The sequence below is a fragment of the Aotus nancymaae genome, unplaced genomic scaffold, assembly GCF_030222135.1.
Source record: "Aotus nancymaae isolate 86718 unplaced genomic scaffold, 86718_ANA_hifiasm-v0.15.2.pri h1tg000059l, whole genome shotgun sequence".
NCBI classification, from domain to species: domain Eukaryota; kingdom Metazoa; phylum Chordata; class Mammalia; order Primates; family Aotidae; genus Aotus; species Aotus nancymaae.
In genome coordinates, this window is record NW_026988473.1 from 69,669,666 (window position 1) to 69,687,187 (window position 17,522).

At 39.8% G+C, this 17,522-nt stretch overlaps 1 protein-coding gene across 2 annotated transcripts in view; it reads left to right on the forward strand.

Moving 5' to 3' along the window:
* CCDC83 (coiled-coil domain containing 83) overlaps positions 1 to 17,522 on the forward strand; it is a 61,272-nt gene that overhangs the window by 33,657 nt on the left and 10,093 nt on the right. For both annotated transcript variants that reach the window (XM_012469504.2, XM_012469505.2), the window contains exons 6-7: positions 6,681 to 6,772; positions 10,326 to 10,394. In XM_012469504.2, the coding sequence (XP_012324927.2) occupies positions 6,681 to 6,772; positions 10,326 to 10,394 (161 nt within the window). The remainder of the gene's footprint in view (positions 1 to 6,680; positions 6,773 to 10,325; positions 10,395 to 17,522) is intronic.

Here is a 17,522-nt window from a genome sequence, read left to right on the forward strand (position 1 = left end):
AGTCTTTGTTTTTGTGTGAGGAAGTAATCCAACTTTTTTGCCAAATAGTTTTCTAGTTGTTCCAACATCATCATCAAATAAGCAGTTTTTATCCTAATGATTTGAAGTGCAAACTTTATTATACGTTAACTTCTCATATATATCTGAATCTTACTGTCTACTATCTATTAAATCTGCCTATACATTTGCTAACCAGTAGAATACTTTTTTAAAAATTATTGCTCTGGTATGTTTTCAAAATTTTAAATATTTTAGCCAGTATTTATTTTACATTCTTAAAGTCGGAAAAGTGATCTCATATAAACTTAACCCATTATCTTGATCAGAAGTTTGGATAATTGGGTCAGGCATGGTGGCTAATGCCTGTAATCCCAGCATTTTGTGGGGGTTCAAGGTGGGTGGACCACCTGAGCTCAGGGGTTCAAGACCAGCCTGGGCAACATGGTGAAACCCCATCACTACCAAAAATACAAAAATTAGCTGGGTGTGTTACCGCACACCTGCAGTTCCAGCTACTTAGGAGGCTTATGTGGGAGGATCACCTGAGCCTAGTAGGCAGAGGTTGCAGTGAGCCAAGATTGCGCCACTGCACTCCAGCCTGGGTGGCAGAGCAAGACCCTATTTTAAATTAATAAATTAACTGTTAACTAGGATGATTAACTTAAAATTTTTCATGCAGTTGTATTCAACTTTGGGGTGGTAATAACATTTATATATTGAATTACTTGCTGGCCAAGCCATGGGGCACAGCCATGAGAAAATAGTTATGAGCTTGTCTTATTTTCCATTAGTTTTAGGCACTTCTCCTAACCATCCAGGTAGCAGCAGCCACTCCACCAGGAGAACTATTAAAACATGCTGGGGACCACTAACTGGACACAATGAACATGAGCAAGACTCCTAAATCAGTCTATCTGAAGGATTACTACCATCACCCCCTCTTTTTCTCCTACTTGTCCCCTTCTACATAGGCTCCCTTCCTTCATGATTTTCCTGGAATTCTCCTCCAACAATTATGGGGTTTGTGTTAGTAAGGTTGCTTTACATGCAAGCAACAGAGATCGACTCAGACTATTGTTGGGGGCTGGGAGACTGCTCTAAGTGAAACAGGATATTAAAACTTTATTTAAAGTCTCAGCTTACACTGAGGTGGCAAAATGAGATGAGATACCACCACACAGATTTGCAATTTGATGAAGAAGAAAACCAGTTTCACACCTTGGACTAATGAATTCCAGCCTACACAAGAAGTTAGAGAGGCCAAGAAAAGGTTATTAGAAATTAGTGGACAGCTTTTGGAAAGAGCTCTTGGTGTGCTATCAGTCCTACATTTTCCCCCACCGAGAAGCAGGTAAAATGTAATTCCTCCTCCATCTCACATCTGGATGGAAGCTCTTCAGAGAGACTCGTCAGATGTTTCAGTATGTGTCCCCTGTAGTTTGGACATTCAGGTCTAGTTTACGACTCATCCCTGAGAAATCTAGGGAATAAGTGGCTGACGAGCAAAACACTGACAGCAAAACACAGAAGAGGTGGCTGCTGCCTTGGGCAGGGCCTGCACTCCTGAGTTTGTCAGGACAAAGAGTGGAGGAGTGTTTTTTGTCAACTTGTTATGAGAGAGAGTTGGGGAACAGTCACGTGAAATCTTGCCTGAGACAGCTGACTAGGGTGTTGGGGGCTGGTGATAGTTCCCCAACAGAAAAATAGGGATCTTGTATGTGTGGGAGGCGAGTGCAGAAATGAAAACCAGGGACCAACAGAAAAGTTGTTACCAACTTCTAAGGACAGTATTTGCCCAGCATCAAGGGAATGCAGATGAAATATCATTTGAAATGCGGAAGCTTATTCTCCAAAGAACCTACTAAAATGCTCCCATGAGACAAGGCATCAGTCTTAAATGCCAGCTAGGACCAGAAAGTGGACATGAGCTTGAGACAGTATCAGGCAAGTGAGAGCTTTCTTTGGTTTTTCCATGCTCCTGTCTTCCTTTCAGCACTGAGAGAGAAATCATGGAAGCTCAAGGCAGAGGAAATAGCAGTAGGCCCACATTAGGAAAGGGGATTGGCATAACTTTGAAAGAAATTTAAATTATTGCAATACTCTGGACGTATTAATTACCTGTTGGAGTACCTTTTGTTACTGCAAAGGCACTAGAAGTCATAGGATTTACCATATATTTTATTGAGAAGAAGTCAATAGACTCACAGTGTGACTTTTTAAAGGAAAGAGACAAATAATAAGTTGTTTAACTTCCCAAGGGTCATACTAGTTGGCTGTAATACAAGTGAGGAAGGGGAAAACTAAAGACAGAATGAGATTAGCAGTGGCTCTAGTCATGGCTCCTCCCCACATTTCTCTCCCCTGATCTGTGACTGTCCCTCTCATTGGCACCTCTGCTTTGATCTGCATACCTGTCCCCCTTCTACTTCCCACAGAACAGTTATTGCAGTATTCTCCAGCCCACTTCTAAAGACAGCCGGTGCCATCATCCACCTCATCAACGATGACCCAAGGCCTCTGTCCATGCTTCCTCATGGGTCACCAGTCAGCCCCACCACAAACTGTTCCTCAGTCACCTGCCTTATTCAGCAGCCTCCCCTGAAGCCAGCGGCAGGAGACAACACTTAGAGTTGCTTCCCTGAACTTCAGCTAGAATGGGATATTGGGACACTGGTACAGAAAACAGTCACTAATATATCCAGTCCGAGGCTACTTCTCCTCAATAAAAGGAAAAGAGACCTTAGATTAAGCCCAGGAATAGAGAAGATGAGAGGTTATTACAAGTCATTATATAATTACAGTCACAGAGCATTTTTATTTTTGTCCCTTACTGGAGCACAGGTCAGGGACTCTTAAAAGTTCTTTGTACACTAACAGTGAATTTTTAAAAATTAGGTTCAAGACTCCTTACAAAAAAGTGGCATTGCTTCTTTGAATGTTTTCTTGCCTATAAAGTCAGAGTTTCTAGGTGATCTCCAAGAGGACACACATTTCCAGCATCTGCTTTTCCATATCTTGTCTAACCCTTACAAGTTCCTCTGAGTTACATATAATTATGCCCAGTTTAAAGATAAGAAAACAGAGGCTCAGAGAAGTTAATTGCCTTAACCAAACTCACAAAGTTAGTGACTAATGGAACAGGGATTTGAACCCAGGTATGTTAGGCGCCAAACCCATCTGCTTCAATTTTAGTATATGTGCTGCCCAAGTGAGCACCCATCTGCTTCAAATAGTCCCCCTGAGTCTGTGATTCAGTGAGTTAGGGGTGACGCTGAAGAGATTACTACCTGGCCAGTGTTTCTGCTAGCTCCTGCTCAGTTTTCTCCAAAAGAGGCTGAAAAGAGGCCACTGCCACAGGGGACGGTCAACAGCATGGAGCTGTGTGACCCCAGAAGTTAGAGAAGAGTAAATAACAAAGTTCCCAACAGGCCATGAAGGAGTAAACCAAAGCAGAGCCATACACGACAGGGAAGGCGGAACAGTGCAAAGCAAGCTGTAGCCAGTACACTTTGAGGTGGGGTCATCTTCTGGAAAGGGATCCCATTAGATAGGGTGTCCAAGAAGCAAGGAGTCTTCGGCACAGTCCTAATCTCTCAAGCTCCCACTTGCAGTGTCTCGAGCTTTAATGAGGAGACTTTTATATGCTCCCACTTTCTTTGGCTGAATTCACCAATAAATGGTTAATTGTTGTTACCAGAAGCAACATCTGAACCACAAAAGGTAACAATGAGATTCTCACATTCACCCTTGTGATGAGTACTGTGCTTTTAAGAAGAAAAATGGTCTGTACAATTGTATATGGAAGTTGGAAGAGAGTCGAATGTGAATATTGCTTTTTCAGTATTAATAAGGCAATAGAGAAAGCTACATTTTTAGTCAGAGCATATTTGATAATCTATTTTTAAATTATTTACAGCAAAGAATTAATATTTCATGTTATCAAGCTCCAGGTTTTATGGTTTCTTTCAGAAACTAAAATCCATTATGCTCCTGATCCATTGCAACTTTTAGATTGATTATTGTGTTTTGTTGGGTAGAAGTTCAAATAAATAACCAACATTAAGCTGATGGGCTAGGTTGTGAACTGAAAAAAGAAATTCCATCAGAAATTAGTTTGGAAGGATCAAAATATTTACGAGATTACTTCAAATAAATAAGAAAAATCCAGGCTATATAAATGGAAATATGTAGGTTAGAATAATAAAGACTTCTATTTCTTATTCTCTAGATGTCAAATTAGACTAACTCCAAAAACTTAACGAACTTCTTGCTTATGAACCACGGCCTCACTCTAGTCCATCTCTATTAGAGGCAGAAACTGCCCTCCCCTGACAGCCTTTTCTGGCCACCCCACAAGTTGGGAGAACTCTCCCTTTCTTTCTCTCTACCCCTTCTTCCCCTCCCCACCAAAGCTGCCAGAGAAGGGGAAGAGCCATTATTTGTTTTCTGGTGCTGAAGCCTCAGATCACTGTCCATCAAAGACTTGCAGTTTGCCGAATTTTATTTTCTTCAAAATACTTTTTGGCATATATTGTGTCCCAGGGATACAGTAATGGAAAAATATGGAAGAGAAGTTTTTACTTTCTACTCTCAACGTTTTCATCTAATAGGGGAAATGGCTATGCCAGTACAAAGTATAGATAAGGGCTGAATAACTCTTCCCAGCTCTCTGGCCCCCGAGTTCCAGTGGTAGCCATCTTAGTTGGGTTCCTGGTCAACTGAAAGACCAGACCTGCAGATCTCCTTCTTTATAGCATAAGATCCCTGAGGGTTCTTCTTTGGCTGACTTGGTCTGTGAAGAAAATTTTCCCTTTGAAACAATTCCCTAAATCAGAGGTCCTCAACCCCACCAGGCCACAGACCAAGATCAGTCTGTGGCCTGTCAGGAACCAGGCCATACAGCAGGAGATGAATGGTGGGTAAGCAAGTGAAGCTTCACCTGTATTTACAGCCACTCTCCATCACTTGCATTACCACCTGAGCTCCGCCTCCTGTCCAACAGCACTGACATTAGATTCTCTTAGAAGCGCAAACCCTACTGTGAACTGCACATGTGAGGGATCTAGGTTGCATGCTCCATATGAGGATCTAACATCTAATGACCTGTCACTGTCTCCCATCACCCCCAGATGGGACCATCTAGTCACAGGAAAACAAGCTCAGGGTTCACAACAATTCTATATTATGGTGAGTTGTATAATTATTTCATTATACATTAAAATATAATAATAATAGAAATAAAGTGCACAATAAATGTAATGCACTTGAATCATCCCCAAACCATCCTCCTTTCCCACTCAGTCTGTGGAAAAACTGTTTTCCACACAACCAGTTTCTCATGCAAAAAAGGTTAAGGACTGCTGTCCTACATGGAAATAAGGTTCTGTAGCACTGTTAGTACAATACTGTTGTTTAGTTATAGAATAAATGAAGTAAGCCTCTGGACCTCTCCAGAAATCTAGCAGCCATGATTTTTCAACATCATTTGTATGGGAAAATACTTCCTGAATTCCAAATAATTGTCCTGTTATATAAATAAAGCACAACTAATGGGAATATATAACACAGAACTTCTAATAAAATACAATTAACCTTGATTATTCTCAGATTAACTCGTTTGTAGTACAGTTTCCTCATTTTTCACATTGCTGACTACCTTATTCAATCCCTGAATGTTACCTCCTCAAAAAAAGTTTCTCTGATCACTCGAACTAAAATAGAGAATTTTAGTTCTCCTTCCTCACACACATCGCCACCTGAAATATTATTTATTTACCTGTTTACTCATTTATGATCTGGCTTCCCTATTAGAATGTACATATCACAAGGACAGGGTTTTTTTCTGTCTTAATCAGCAATATTTGCAGGGTATACACACTGTTCGGCATACCGAAAGATCTTGATAGTTATTTGTTGAAAACAAGAATGAACAAATTAGACTCATTTGTCCAGCTTTTTATTCTCCACTCGTTAAAGCAGCCTTGCTATCACAGTGTCTCATTTTCCTTAAGAAGGGATGTTGATTACATGACCTCTAAACATCTTTCATGGCCTAAAATTTTATGATTCTTTGCTCTCTCAATAATGACATTTGTGAGCATGAGAAAATCTGGAGAGGACAAAGAATCCTGTGCTTCTTTCTTTCTTTCTTGCCTGAGCCTAACTTACAACCAGGTCTGTCAACTTTCCCAGCCCCATACTCCCTATCTACTCTCCTCTCCTCGTTCTGTCTTTCCTACCCCAGGAAACACATGCCAAGAATAGTGGAAATCTAGTTAGATGGAGTAAGATAGACAGAAAGCTACCTGAACAGATAATAAAGTCTTCATATTTTTGTTGTGGAGTAATAAGTTGTGTGATATGAAAGGGAGACTGCCACACAAATGCTGAACTGTTTGAAATTCTGCCTTTGGAGAGATAGTCCTTTGAAAATACAAATATTCTTATGTAAGAGATCTTAAACTAATTCACATTAAGGTATTAGTAAATTATTAGAGTATATCTTTTAATTGGAGGAACTAGATTCATCCGTAAAAATATACCCTGAAAAATTCAGAAAAAAAAATGTGTAGAAAGGAGAAGTGAGAATGATGGAAAATAAAATTTACTGACATCATAGTTTTACCTAAAATCAGCCTTGCTAAGGCTTTTAATTTTCTTTCTTTTTTTTTTTTTTTAAGAACACTATAAAGTTACTCTGGAAGATGCTAGAAAGAAAATAATCAAAGAAACTTTGTTGCAACTGGACCAAAAGAAGGAATGGGCTACACAGGTATAATTCAATTTTCTTAAAAACAGAACAAAACAAACATTTTCCCCCTGTATTTTCTTTGGTTATATTATAGTGCTTAAGAACTTTGGGTATATTCTCAGATTTGGGATGCTCAACCTGTAATAATGGCTGTAACAAATATTAAAATAAAAGTTTCGAATGAATTATAAAATAAAATATAATTTGTCTAAAAAGTACTTTCTTTTGTATCCAAACCTAAGAACACGGATTCTGAGGGCAGACAGTTTGAGTTTAAACCACTGTTCTACACTTACTGGCTGCATAATGAATTTGTTACTTAGCTTTTCTGGGCTTCTATTTCCTAACCTATAAAATGGAGAATAATACTAGTATATACCTTAAAGAAACAGTGTGACGATTAAATAAGATTATTTAAGCACCATAATGTCTCACAAGAAGCAAGAGCTCAGTGAATTTTTTCTTTTTTTTTGAGACCGGATCTTGCTCTGTTGCCCAGGCTGGAGTGCAGTGGCATAGTCACAGCTTACTGCAGACTTCACCTCTTCGGCTCAAGCAATCCTGTCACCTCAGCCTCCTGAGTAACTGGGACTACAGGCATGTGCCACCATGCTTGGCTGATCACTGAATTATTAATCAGATTTTTTTAATTATAAGGAATATAGGTTGAGTATTCCTTATCTGACACGTTTCCGATTTTGGATTTTTTCAGATTCTGGAATATTTGCATTATACCAGTTGAGCACCTCAAATCCCAAAATCCAAAATGCACAGAAGTCCATGCTGGGTGCAGTGACTTACTCCTGCAATCCCAGTACTTTGGGAGGCCAAGGTGGGTAGATTGCTTGAACTCAGGAGTTTGAGCCCAGCTTGGGCAACAGGGTAAAACCCTGTCTCTACCAAAAATACAAAAATTAGCTGGAAGTGGTGGTGCGTGCCTGTAGTCCCAGCTATTTGGGGTGCTGAGGCAAGAGGACTGCTTGAGCCCAGGAGGTCTAGGCTGCAGTTAGCCATATTTGCACCACTGCACTCCAGCCTGGACAACAAAGTGAGACCTGGTCTCCAAAAACAAAAAAAAATCCGAAATTCTCCACAGTCTGAAACTTTTTGAGTGCCAACATGATGGTCAAAGAAAATGTTCACTGCATTTTAGATTTCACATTCTCAGATTTTGGATGCTAAAACTGTAATAATAGTTGTACCAAAATATTAAAAATTTTAAATGAATTATAAAATGAAACATAATTTGTATAGGAAGTACTTTCTTATTTATACAAACCAAAGACAGTATATTCTACATTGCTGGCACTTTAAAAATTGGGGATATAAAGCATTTTTTGAGGCATAATTTTCAACTTTATATGTTCTATAATTCCTTTGTTTTACATACAATATCTGACTTTTTTTTTTTTTTTTTTAACAATCTTGACCTCTCTTCAAACTATCTTTAAAATCAGTGAGATCCCCCACTGAGATTGTCTGTTCATCTGGGACTTTCTTTTCTCAGAATCATAAACATCTGTTCTTTTTTCAAAAAGGTTCCTTACTGAATTTCAGTTGCTATTATTTGTTGCATCCCCATTGGTTCAGTTGTTCTTTTATTCTTACTCTTTTATTGCATTATTTTTACTAATTTACACAAATACAGAACGTTTTGGACAACTGATCACCAATTTATTTGCTCATGCAATTCAGCCACTTTCACATGGTGAAATCAACACTTAAGTAATCTGACCATAGTTAAGATGATTAAAAGTGGATATATAGGCCAAATAAGCATATGACTTAAAGTACATATCATGAGGATTATTGTAAATACTCTTTCAAGCATTTCACATTTAAGTCTCTCAGCAATCCAGTAAGCTGTAGAGACTTGCTAATAAGGAGACTGGAGCACAGAACAGTTTTGTGACTTGCCCAGAGCAAGTGGGAAGATCGAGATTCATTTCAGAAGGACTCCTTCAGATCATTGCTCCTAATCACTAAACTATACCATTTTCTTTTCTCCACAGAATGCCGAACACTCACATGCTTGAATGACTTTTCCTCATTTTAGCTGGCTATTTTATCATACGGTTCTATTAATATCCTGTAATCCAGTGCTGTGCAACCTTAGAAGCACATTCAAGTCACCTGAGAAAGTTTTTTAACCCAGGTGATACCTGTATCTCACCCTCAGCAAAGGCTGATATATTGCCCTGGGATGTTGTGTGGGCTTCTGGACTTTTCTAAGCTTCCAGGAGATTCAAATGTGTAACTAAGGTTGAAATCATCATCCACTGTTAGTGAATCCAGCCATTAGCAAATTAACTTCAGTTAGGAGCTACTTCTTGCTTTTGTCCAAATGAAATTCTGTGTTGGAAGAAACTAGAATTATTAGTTGTAACTGGAGTATAAAAGTTCCTGGTTCCTAAGAAATATAGGTCCACTTATAATTTAATAAGCATGACTTAAAGCAATATTTTTATGGGAAGTCTTTCAACTCTTAAAGACTTTAATAGAGCTGGGCGCACTGGCTCATACCTGTACTCCCAGCACTTTGGGAGGCCAAGGTGGGTGGATCACTTAAGGTTAGGAATTCAAGACCAGCCTGGCCAACATGGTGAAACCCCATCTCTACTAAAAATAGAAAAATTAGCCAGGTGTGGTGGCAGGTGCCTGTAATCTCAGCTACACCAGAGGCTGAGGCAGAAGAATTCCTTGAATCCAGGAGCAGAGGGTGCAGTGAGCCAAGATCACACCACTGCATTCCAGCCTGGGTGAAAGAGTGAGACTCCATCTCAAAAAAATAAAATAAAATATTTTAAAGGTAAAATTTGCCCTTAACATACTTTTAAATCACTTCTGTTCATGTTTATGATCTAGAATATTTTTCTTAATTTCTCTTCTTTTGGTTGTGGCCTTCAGTTACTAAATACTGAATTTGTACCATGGTATCCATAAAAAAGCATCTCACAGAGAAATACAGTTAGTTATTCATTATAAAATTCTTTTCAATATCCACATAATTAAAAATAAATTTATATTTTATAATCCTACTGATAAAGTAAGACTTTTGTCTTCTTTATCTGAAATGCCTTTCTTCAGGAGACTATCTAGCCTGCTACCCTGAAACTACTTGCTGTTAGATTTACAAATATGTATGTTGTGATTAATGACATGCAAAATTTTTTCAAATTAAAAAGATAGTAATCTGTTCATGCTTTTGCTATATGTTGGATTACGTCTGTGACTATAAACTTAAAGAATGTTTGATGACTGCAGTTTAACCATCTTAATTGTGAAACATGATTTCACCATGGCAGTCAGATTCAGTCACAATGGAGGTCAACTGAATAGTCAGTTACACATCGTCCAGTTCTCCAAATCACCTGTAATTGACAGTGTAAATCAGCAAAAGCAATATAATAGGATAGTAAAGACTGAACAACCAAACCAACAGTTCTTAAGTATGTTCCTAAAGTAATTGCAGACACAATGTAAAATGAATGATCAGGTAAACTGTGCATCACTGTTGGTAAAATTGTGAATCAGCAGGTGACAACTCTTCCTTAATCCAGAAACTTTCTTTTAGAATGCTGTAAAGCTCATTGACAAGGGCAGTTATCTAGAGATCTGGGAGAATGACTGGCTCAAAAAAGAGGTAAGTGGAATTTATCAAAACAAACAATCTCTTCATTCTCATTTTTTTGAACCGGAAATGACTTAATTATGAACTGAAGTCATGGGAAAAGCATGGTACCATGACTGACTGAGACAAAATAAAATTCAAGCGGAGTCCTCATCTTACTATAAGCCGTTACTCAACAAATATCACAAATAATCTCAATAATAACCAGAAAAAATGTTGGGGTTTACAATTCACACAGTAAACTCAAATGTGCAAAGTTTCTTTATGTCCTAAAACTTGATTTGGTCTTCCTCATGAGCCTACTTCCTCCTGAGTGATGGGGCAAGGCTAAAGGACCATTCTAAGCTCATTCTCTGCTGGGTTAAGTTGCCTCTTTTGAGTGACATGGTCTCCTTTGGTCTGTGCCACTGACATTTGAACCAGATAATTCTTTATGATGAGGAACTATACTGTTTTCCCTAGATTGTACATGCCAGTCCTCTGCCCTTACTTCCATATCTCCTTACCTTCATCTGTCTAGAAAACTCCAACTCATCCTCAGGCATGGACTTTGATTATCAACTTCCTTGTGAATCATTTTGTAATCCCTCCAGGAAATACTGAGTGCTCCTTCCCAGCGTTTTCTTGCTTTATTGTAACTCTTGCTAAAATATGTTGAAATTGTCTATTTATGTATCTGTCTCATTAATACAAAGAGCAGGGTATATCTTTTCAACTATATATCCATGGCACCTGATAAATAATCTGTGCTCATTAGTTATTGAATGAATGAATGAATGTCAGTGAATATAGATATACTCATTGAAGGGATTAATCAAATAAATAGCTTAGATCATAGGTGAAAGAAGCAGCTAGGTTAAAACCTTTGTGAATTGTTTACTGTAGTTCAAGATGGTAGGCTGCATCCTGCCTCTCCTAAGGGCCCATTGAAATACAATTGTGAAAATTATAAAAAAATAAAAAGGAAATCACCCACAAAGGGAACAAGAAGAGTTAACTAGCAGGTGAGATGTCAGAAATCTTCTGAAAGACAAAAAGCAGATGTGAGAGTATATTGTTGGATGAAACAGGAAGCTATGACTTGGGCCAGATGTTACAAGAGAACACAGAGGATGTGCAAAACTCAATGCGTTTTCGGAAACCTGGGAGATTCTCTGCTCAGAGTCTGTATGTGCTATAGATGGTGGAAACAGGAACTGGAGCAGAAAACAAGAGGGTTACTTGATGGTCTGAACAGGGAACATCTGTATCAGTAAGCATGCGCCATCACCCTCTACCATTTCCCTTACATACCATCAAAATGCTTAGTCCTGAACTAACAGCCTGATAACGGTCCTCTGAGAACACTAAACAAATTATCAGATAAAGGCCAAGGTTTCTAGTGTAGACATTAGATGTTTCTGTGCCCCACAGAAAATCCTTCCTATGTTGGCATTTAGGAGGCCACAACCTAATATCCCACTCCTGCCTTCCCATCCTTTGGGATTTGCCATTTCACACCTCCTGCCATACCACATACAGTCTCCAGTCCACATTCCCATTCAGAGGAAAAATTTGATATGAAAACAGACCTATTTATACAGTGGTGGGGAAAATCCATGCCATTCTCCAGACTTTTCTTAAATATAAATAGACCTCCAAGGACCACCAAGCATTTGAGTACATTTAGCACAACAGAAGAGAAAGACCAAGTGAACTAATAACAACAAAATAAAGAGTAAACAGTAACAACAAAAACTGTGGAAGAAATAGAAAAAAATTTAGGGAACTATGAAGGTCTTTTATTAGTATAATCAAAAATGCCTGGCCAGGCATGGTGGCTCACACCTGTAATCCCAGCACTTTGGGAGGCTGACGCAGGCAGATCACTTGAGGTCAGGAGTTCAAGACCAGCCTGGCCAACATGGCAAAACTCCATCTCTACTAAAAATACAAAAGTTAGCCCAGGTGAGGTGGCACACGCCTGTAGTCCCAGCTACTTGGGAGGCTGAAGTACGAGACTTGCTTGAGCCTGGGAGGTGGAGGTTGCAGTGAGCCAAGGTCCTGTCAATGTACTCCAGCCTGGGCGAGAGTAAAACTCTGTCTCAAAAAAAAAAAAAAAAAAAAAATCTGGCCAGGTGCAGTGGCTCACACCTATAATCCTAGCACTTTGGGAGACCAATGCAGGCAAATCACTTGACTGCAAGAGTTCAAGACCAACCTAGGCAACATGGTGAAATTCTTTCTCTCTCTTTCTCTCTCTCTCTCTCTCTATATATATATCTATAGATAGATAGATAGATAGATAGAGATATAGATAGATAGATAGAGGTATAGCTATAAATATATAGATAGATAGATAGATAGATAGATAGAGATATAGATAGATAGATAGAGGTATAGCTATAAATATATAGATAGATAGATAGATATTTTTTCAATTGTAGAAGGCATTTTATTTATAAAACAAGATGCTTTCAGAACAAAAATCAAATATAAAATAGGAAACAGACCAGGCATGGTGGTCCATGCCTGTAATTCCAGTACTTTGGGAGGCCAATGCAGGCGGATTGCCCAGGAGTTTGAGACCAGCTTGGGCAACATAGTGAAACCCCATCTATAAAAAAATAGAAATGTTAACCAGGCATGGTGGTGAGTGCCTGTAGTTCCAAAGACCCAGATGGCTGAGGGGGAGGACTGCTTGAGCTCAGCAGTTTGAAGCTGCAGTCAGCTGTGATCGAACCACTGCACTCCAGCCTGGGCAACAGATTGACACTCCGTCTCAAAAATAAAATAAAATACAGAACAGAGATCAACTCTCAAAACAGGGAAGACCACAATACAAACAAAAAAGGAAGAAGAGAAATAAGAAACACAGAGTACTAATGTAAGATGTACAATATCCAACTAATACATAGTAATTTCAGAAAGAAAGAATAGGAGCCAGTGCAGTGGCTCACTCCTTTAATTCCAACACTTTGGGAAGCTGAGGTGGGAGGATTGCTTGAGCCCAGGCATTCAAGACCAGACTCAGCAACATAGCAGGACCTCAGCTCTACAAAAAATAAATAGCTGTGGTCCCAGCTACTCAGGAGGCTGAAGTGGGAGAATCACTTGAGCCCAGGAGGTCAAGGCGTCAGTGAGCTATGATCGCACCATTGCACTCCTTGCCTGGGTGACAGAGAGTCTCAAAAAAAGAAAAAAGAAAGAGACGAAAAAAAGGGACAATGGAGGGAAGGAAATCATCAATGAAATAACAGAAGAAAATTTCAGGGCTCTGAAAAGGACATGAATTTTCAGAACACCAAGAACAAAAGGAAAATCCTAAAAGTTTCTGGCAGAAGCAGGTAGGGTTGGGAGTGAAGTTAACTACAAAGGAATAAGACCCAGACTCACATTTGATTTTTCAATAGCAAAGTTCAGATGAAAAATTATTTTTAACTTGGAGTTCTATACTCAGCTAAACTAGATTAAGGACAAATAAAGCTATTTTCAGAAATGCCAAGGCTCAGAATGCTTCACATGCTTTCTCAGGAATTAACCACATACTTCAGCAAAACAAGAAAGTAAATGATGAAGAGAAAAACAGGAAATAGTGTACTTCCCAGAATACCAGGGAAGAAGTGTCTGAGGATGATAATTGTGTTGCAGGCCTAGAAAGTATCCTTTCCAAGTTGAAAGTGTTCTCAATCCCAGGCTCTAAATTCACATATTCGACAACCAGCTGTGCAACTCCACCTAAATGCACCACAGACTTCTCAAACTCCTAAATTGACTGCATCTTCCCTTTTTCCCAAAACTGCCTCCTCTCCTACTTTGTCTGTCCCACTTAAGAATGCCACCATTATCCAGTCACCTAAGCCAGAAACTTGGGAGTTAAGTCACCCCTGTTTATACTCAAGGGATTTGTCCCAGCACTCCCACTTATACCAAAATCGAAGCACACTCAAATCTGGCAGTCAGGCCTGCAGAACCCATGTTTATAGGATAGGTTATGGAATGTAGCATAGGTTATAGCATGTTTATGATATATATCTCTGTATATATGAGTTTTGCACCCCAGGAATACTGCATTTTTTATCTGTGTTTGGTTGAAAAAAACCTGCATGTTGGCCAGATATGGTAGCTCCCGCCTGTAATCCCAACACTTTGGTAGGCTGAAGCAGATGGATCGCTTGAGGTCAGGAATTTGAGACCAGCCTGACCAACATGGTGAAACCCCATCTCTACTAAAAATACAAAAATTAGCCGGGCATGGTGGTGGGCACCTGTAATCCCACCTACTCAGGAAGCTGAGGCAGGAGAATCACTTGAGCCCAGGAGGCAGAGGTTGCAGTGAGCTGAGATCACACCACTGCACTCCAGCCTAGGTGGCAGAGTGAGACCCCCATCTCAAAAAAAAAAAAAAGAAAAAAAAAACCTGCATGTGTTGTTCAAGTGCCAACTATTTTTATTTTTTAAATTTATTTATTTACTTTTGAGACAGAGTCTCACTCTGTTGCCCAGGCTGGAATGCAGTGACATGATCTCAGCCTGCTGCAACCTCCATCTCCCAAGTTCAAGCGCTTCTCGAACTCCTGACCTCAAGTGATCCATCAGCCTCAGTCTCCAAAAGTGCTAGGATTACAGGCAGTGAGCTACCACCCCTGGCTGAAGTGCCAACTATTTTAGAAATGTTCTTTTCACTTCTCACATTCAGAAGGCCTCCAAGTCCCATCACTTCTACTTTAACCACCTCTCCTTCTCTGCCATCGTCCTAGTTCAGGCCTCATTATCTCTCACCCAGATCTTTCACTTGTGTCTTATCTGGTTTTCCTCCCTGCCTAGAATGGAACCTTCCCCTTTCTCCTTCACACTGCCTCAGAGTCATCTTTCTAAAACATAAACCTATCTGTAGTCCCAGCTACCTGGGAGGCTGAGGCAGGAGGATCACTTGAGCCTAGGAGGCAGAGGTTGCAGTGAGCCAAGATTGTGCCATTGCACTCCAGCTTGGGTAACACAGTGAGACTCTGTCTCAAAAAAATAAATGAAATTTAAAAATAAATAAATAAAGCATGGTCATGTCAATCTTCTGCATAAAATCATTCAATGACTGACTTGCCAGTCAGTTCAGAGATGTCAGGGAGCATGAAAGGGGTTTTGCCCTTGACTGCTTCTTTAAAATAAATTTTAAATTTACAGAATTATTGCAAGGATACAAAGAGAGTTCTCCTATATGCCACACCCAGTTTCCTCTATTACTGACATCTTACATTGTATAGTACGTCTATCATAATTAATGGAGAAGGAGGTCTGGCCCACATTGTGCAACTGATGCAGAGAAATTTGAGCTCTCTCTAGCAAGTAACAGAGAGTCATTGAAATCCATTTCTTAGTAGCCTGTTTCTGGTTTGTGAGGACAGTAGTAACTTAAGCTTATCTAGCCCAATCTACCCTTCTACTTGAACCCTTTACATACAAAGTAGCCACCTAACCTGTGCTTAAATGCCATCTATGAAACAAAGCTCACTGCCTTTTGAGAGAATGTACTTCAGCTACATGCAGTTCTTATTAATGAGTTAAATACAGCCTTTCTTTCTAACTTCAAGCCACCAGCAATATTTGAGCCTTTTCCATGGCAATGGTATTGCTTTATATTATAATTATCTGTGGTTTTAATCTCTGGATTATAAGCTCTCTTGAGGGAAGAAGCCATGCCTTATTCACCCTTGCATCTTTCTACATCTAGCTCTGAACCTTGCCCATAATAAGAATTTATGTTCAGCTTTATCCATGTCAACAACAAAAACAAAAAAAAGAATTTATGGCTGGACACAGTAGCTCACGCCTATAATCCCAGCACTTTGGGAGGCCAAGGTGGGTGGATCACTTGAGTTCAGGAGCTCAAGACCAGCCTGGCCAACATGATAAAACCCCATCTCTACTAAAAATTTTTTTTTAAAATTAGCTGGGTGTCATGGCGCGTGCTCATGGAAGGTGCCGTGGGGCTGAGGCAAGAGAATTGATTGAATCCAGGAGGCAGAGGCTGAGGTGAGCTGAGATCATGCCACTGCATTCCAGCCTGGGTGACAGAGCAAAAATAAATAAATAAATAAATAAGAATTCATCACTAGGTGGCTCATGCCTGTAATCCCAGCACTTTGGGAGGCCGAGGCAAGCAGCTTGCTTGAAGCCCAGGAGTTTAAGACCAACCCGAGCAACATGACGAAATCCCATCTCTACAAAAAATACCAAAAAAAAAAAATTTATCCAGGTGTGGTGGCACACCTGTAGTTCCCACTACTCAGGAGGCTGAAGCGGGAGGATCACCCAAGCCCTAGGAGGTTGGAGTTGCAGTAAGCCGGGATGGTACCACTGCACTCCAGCCCGGGTGACAGAGCAAGCCCTGTCTCATGCTTTGGGGGTTTTTTGTTTTTGTTTTTGTTTTGAGAAAGCGTCTCACTCTGTCACCCAGGCTGAAGTATAGTGGTGCAATCATAGCTCACTGTAACACTGAACTTCGGGACTCAAGTGATCCTCCTGCCTCAGTCTTCCAAGTAGTGGGTACTACAGGTGCACGCTACCACACCAAGCTAATTATTGTTTAATTTTTGTTTTTTGTGTTATTTGCTAAGAATTCATGCATTTAATAAATGGTGATGTAATAGAGATATGCATGTGATAACATATTGAATGCTTTAAGATTCCAAAATACAATTAAATCTCAGTGACAAAGCAGAAAATGTTAGTCATCTCCTTCTGAGTACCCATCTCAGTTACACTCTTGGCAGCTCCTGACAAGAGATACTGAATCTATACCCCTGTGCCTTTTTTGTTACATCTATTCCCTCAAGACTTTTATTACTTCCTCCAGTTTATATTACCATTATTCTTACCAGCCTACCTCTTTCTATTTGATGCTCTAGCTTCTAATTCTCCTACTGTTCTGATCTCTCCCCATTAGCGCCTCCTGATCCAGCACCTGTGTAGTTCATGCTGCTTTGGGTGGCGGAGAGGCAGGTTTGGAGGTTCTATCTAGTAACGTTCTTCTATATACTCTTCCCACTATCAAGCCCTTTTTGGACAAAAGTTATCAAAATACACTCTTTTTTTCTGACACAGAGTCTCACTCTGTTGCCCAGGCTGGAGTGCAGTGGCATGATGTCAGCTCACTGCGATCTC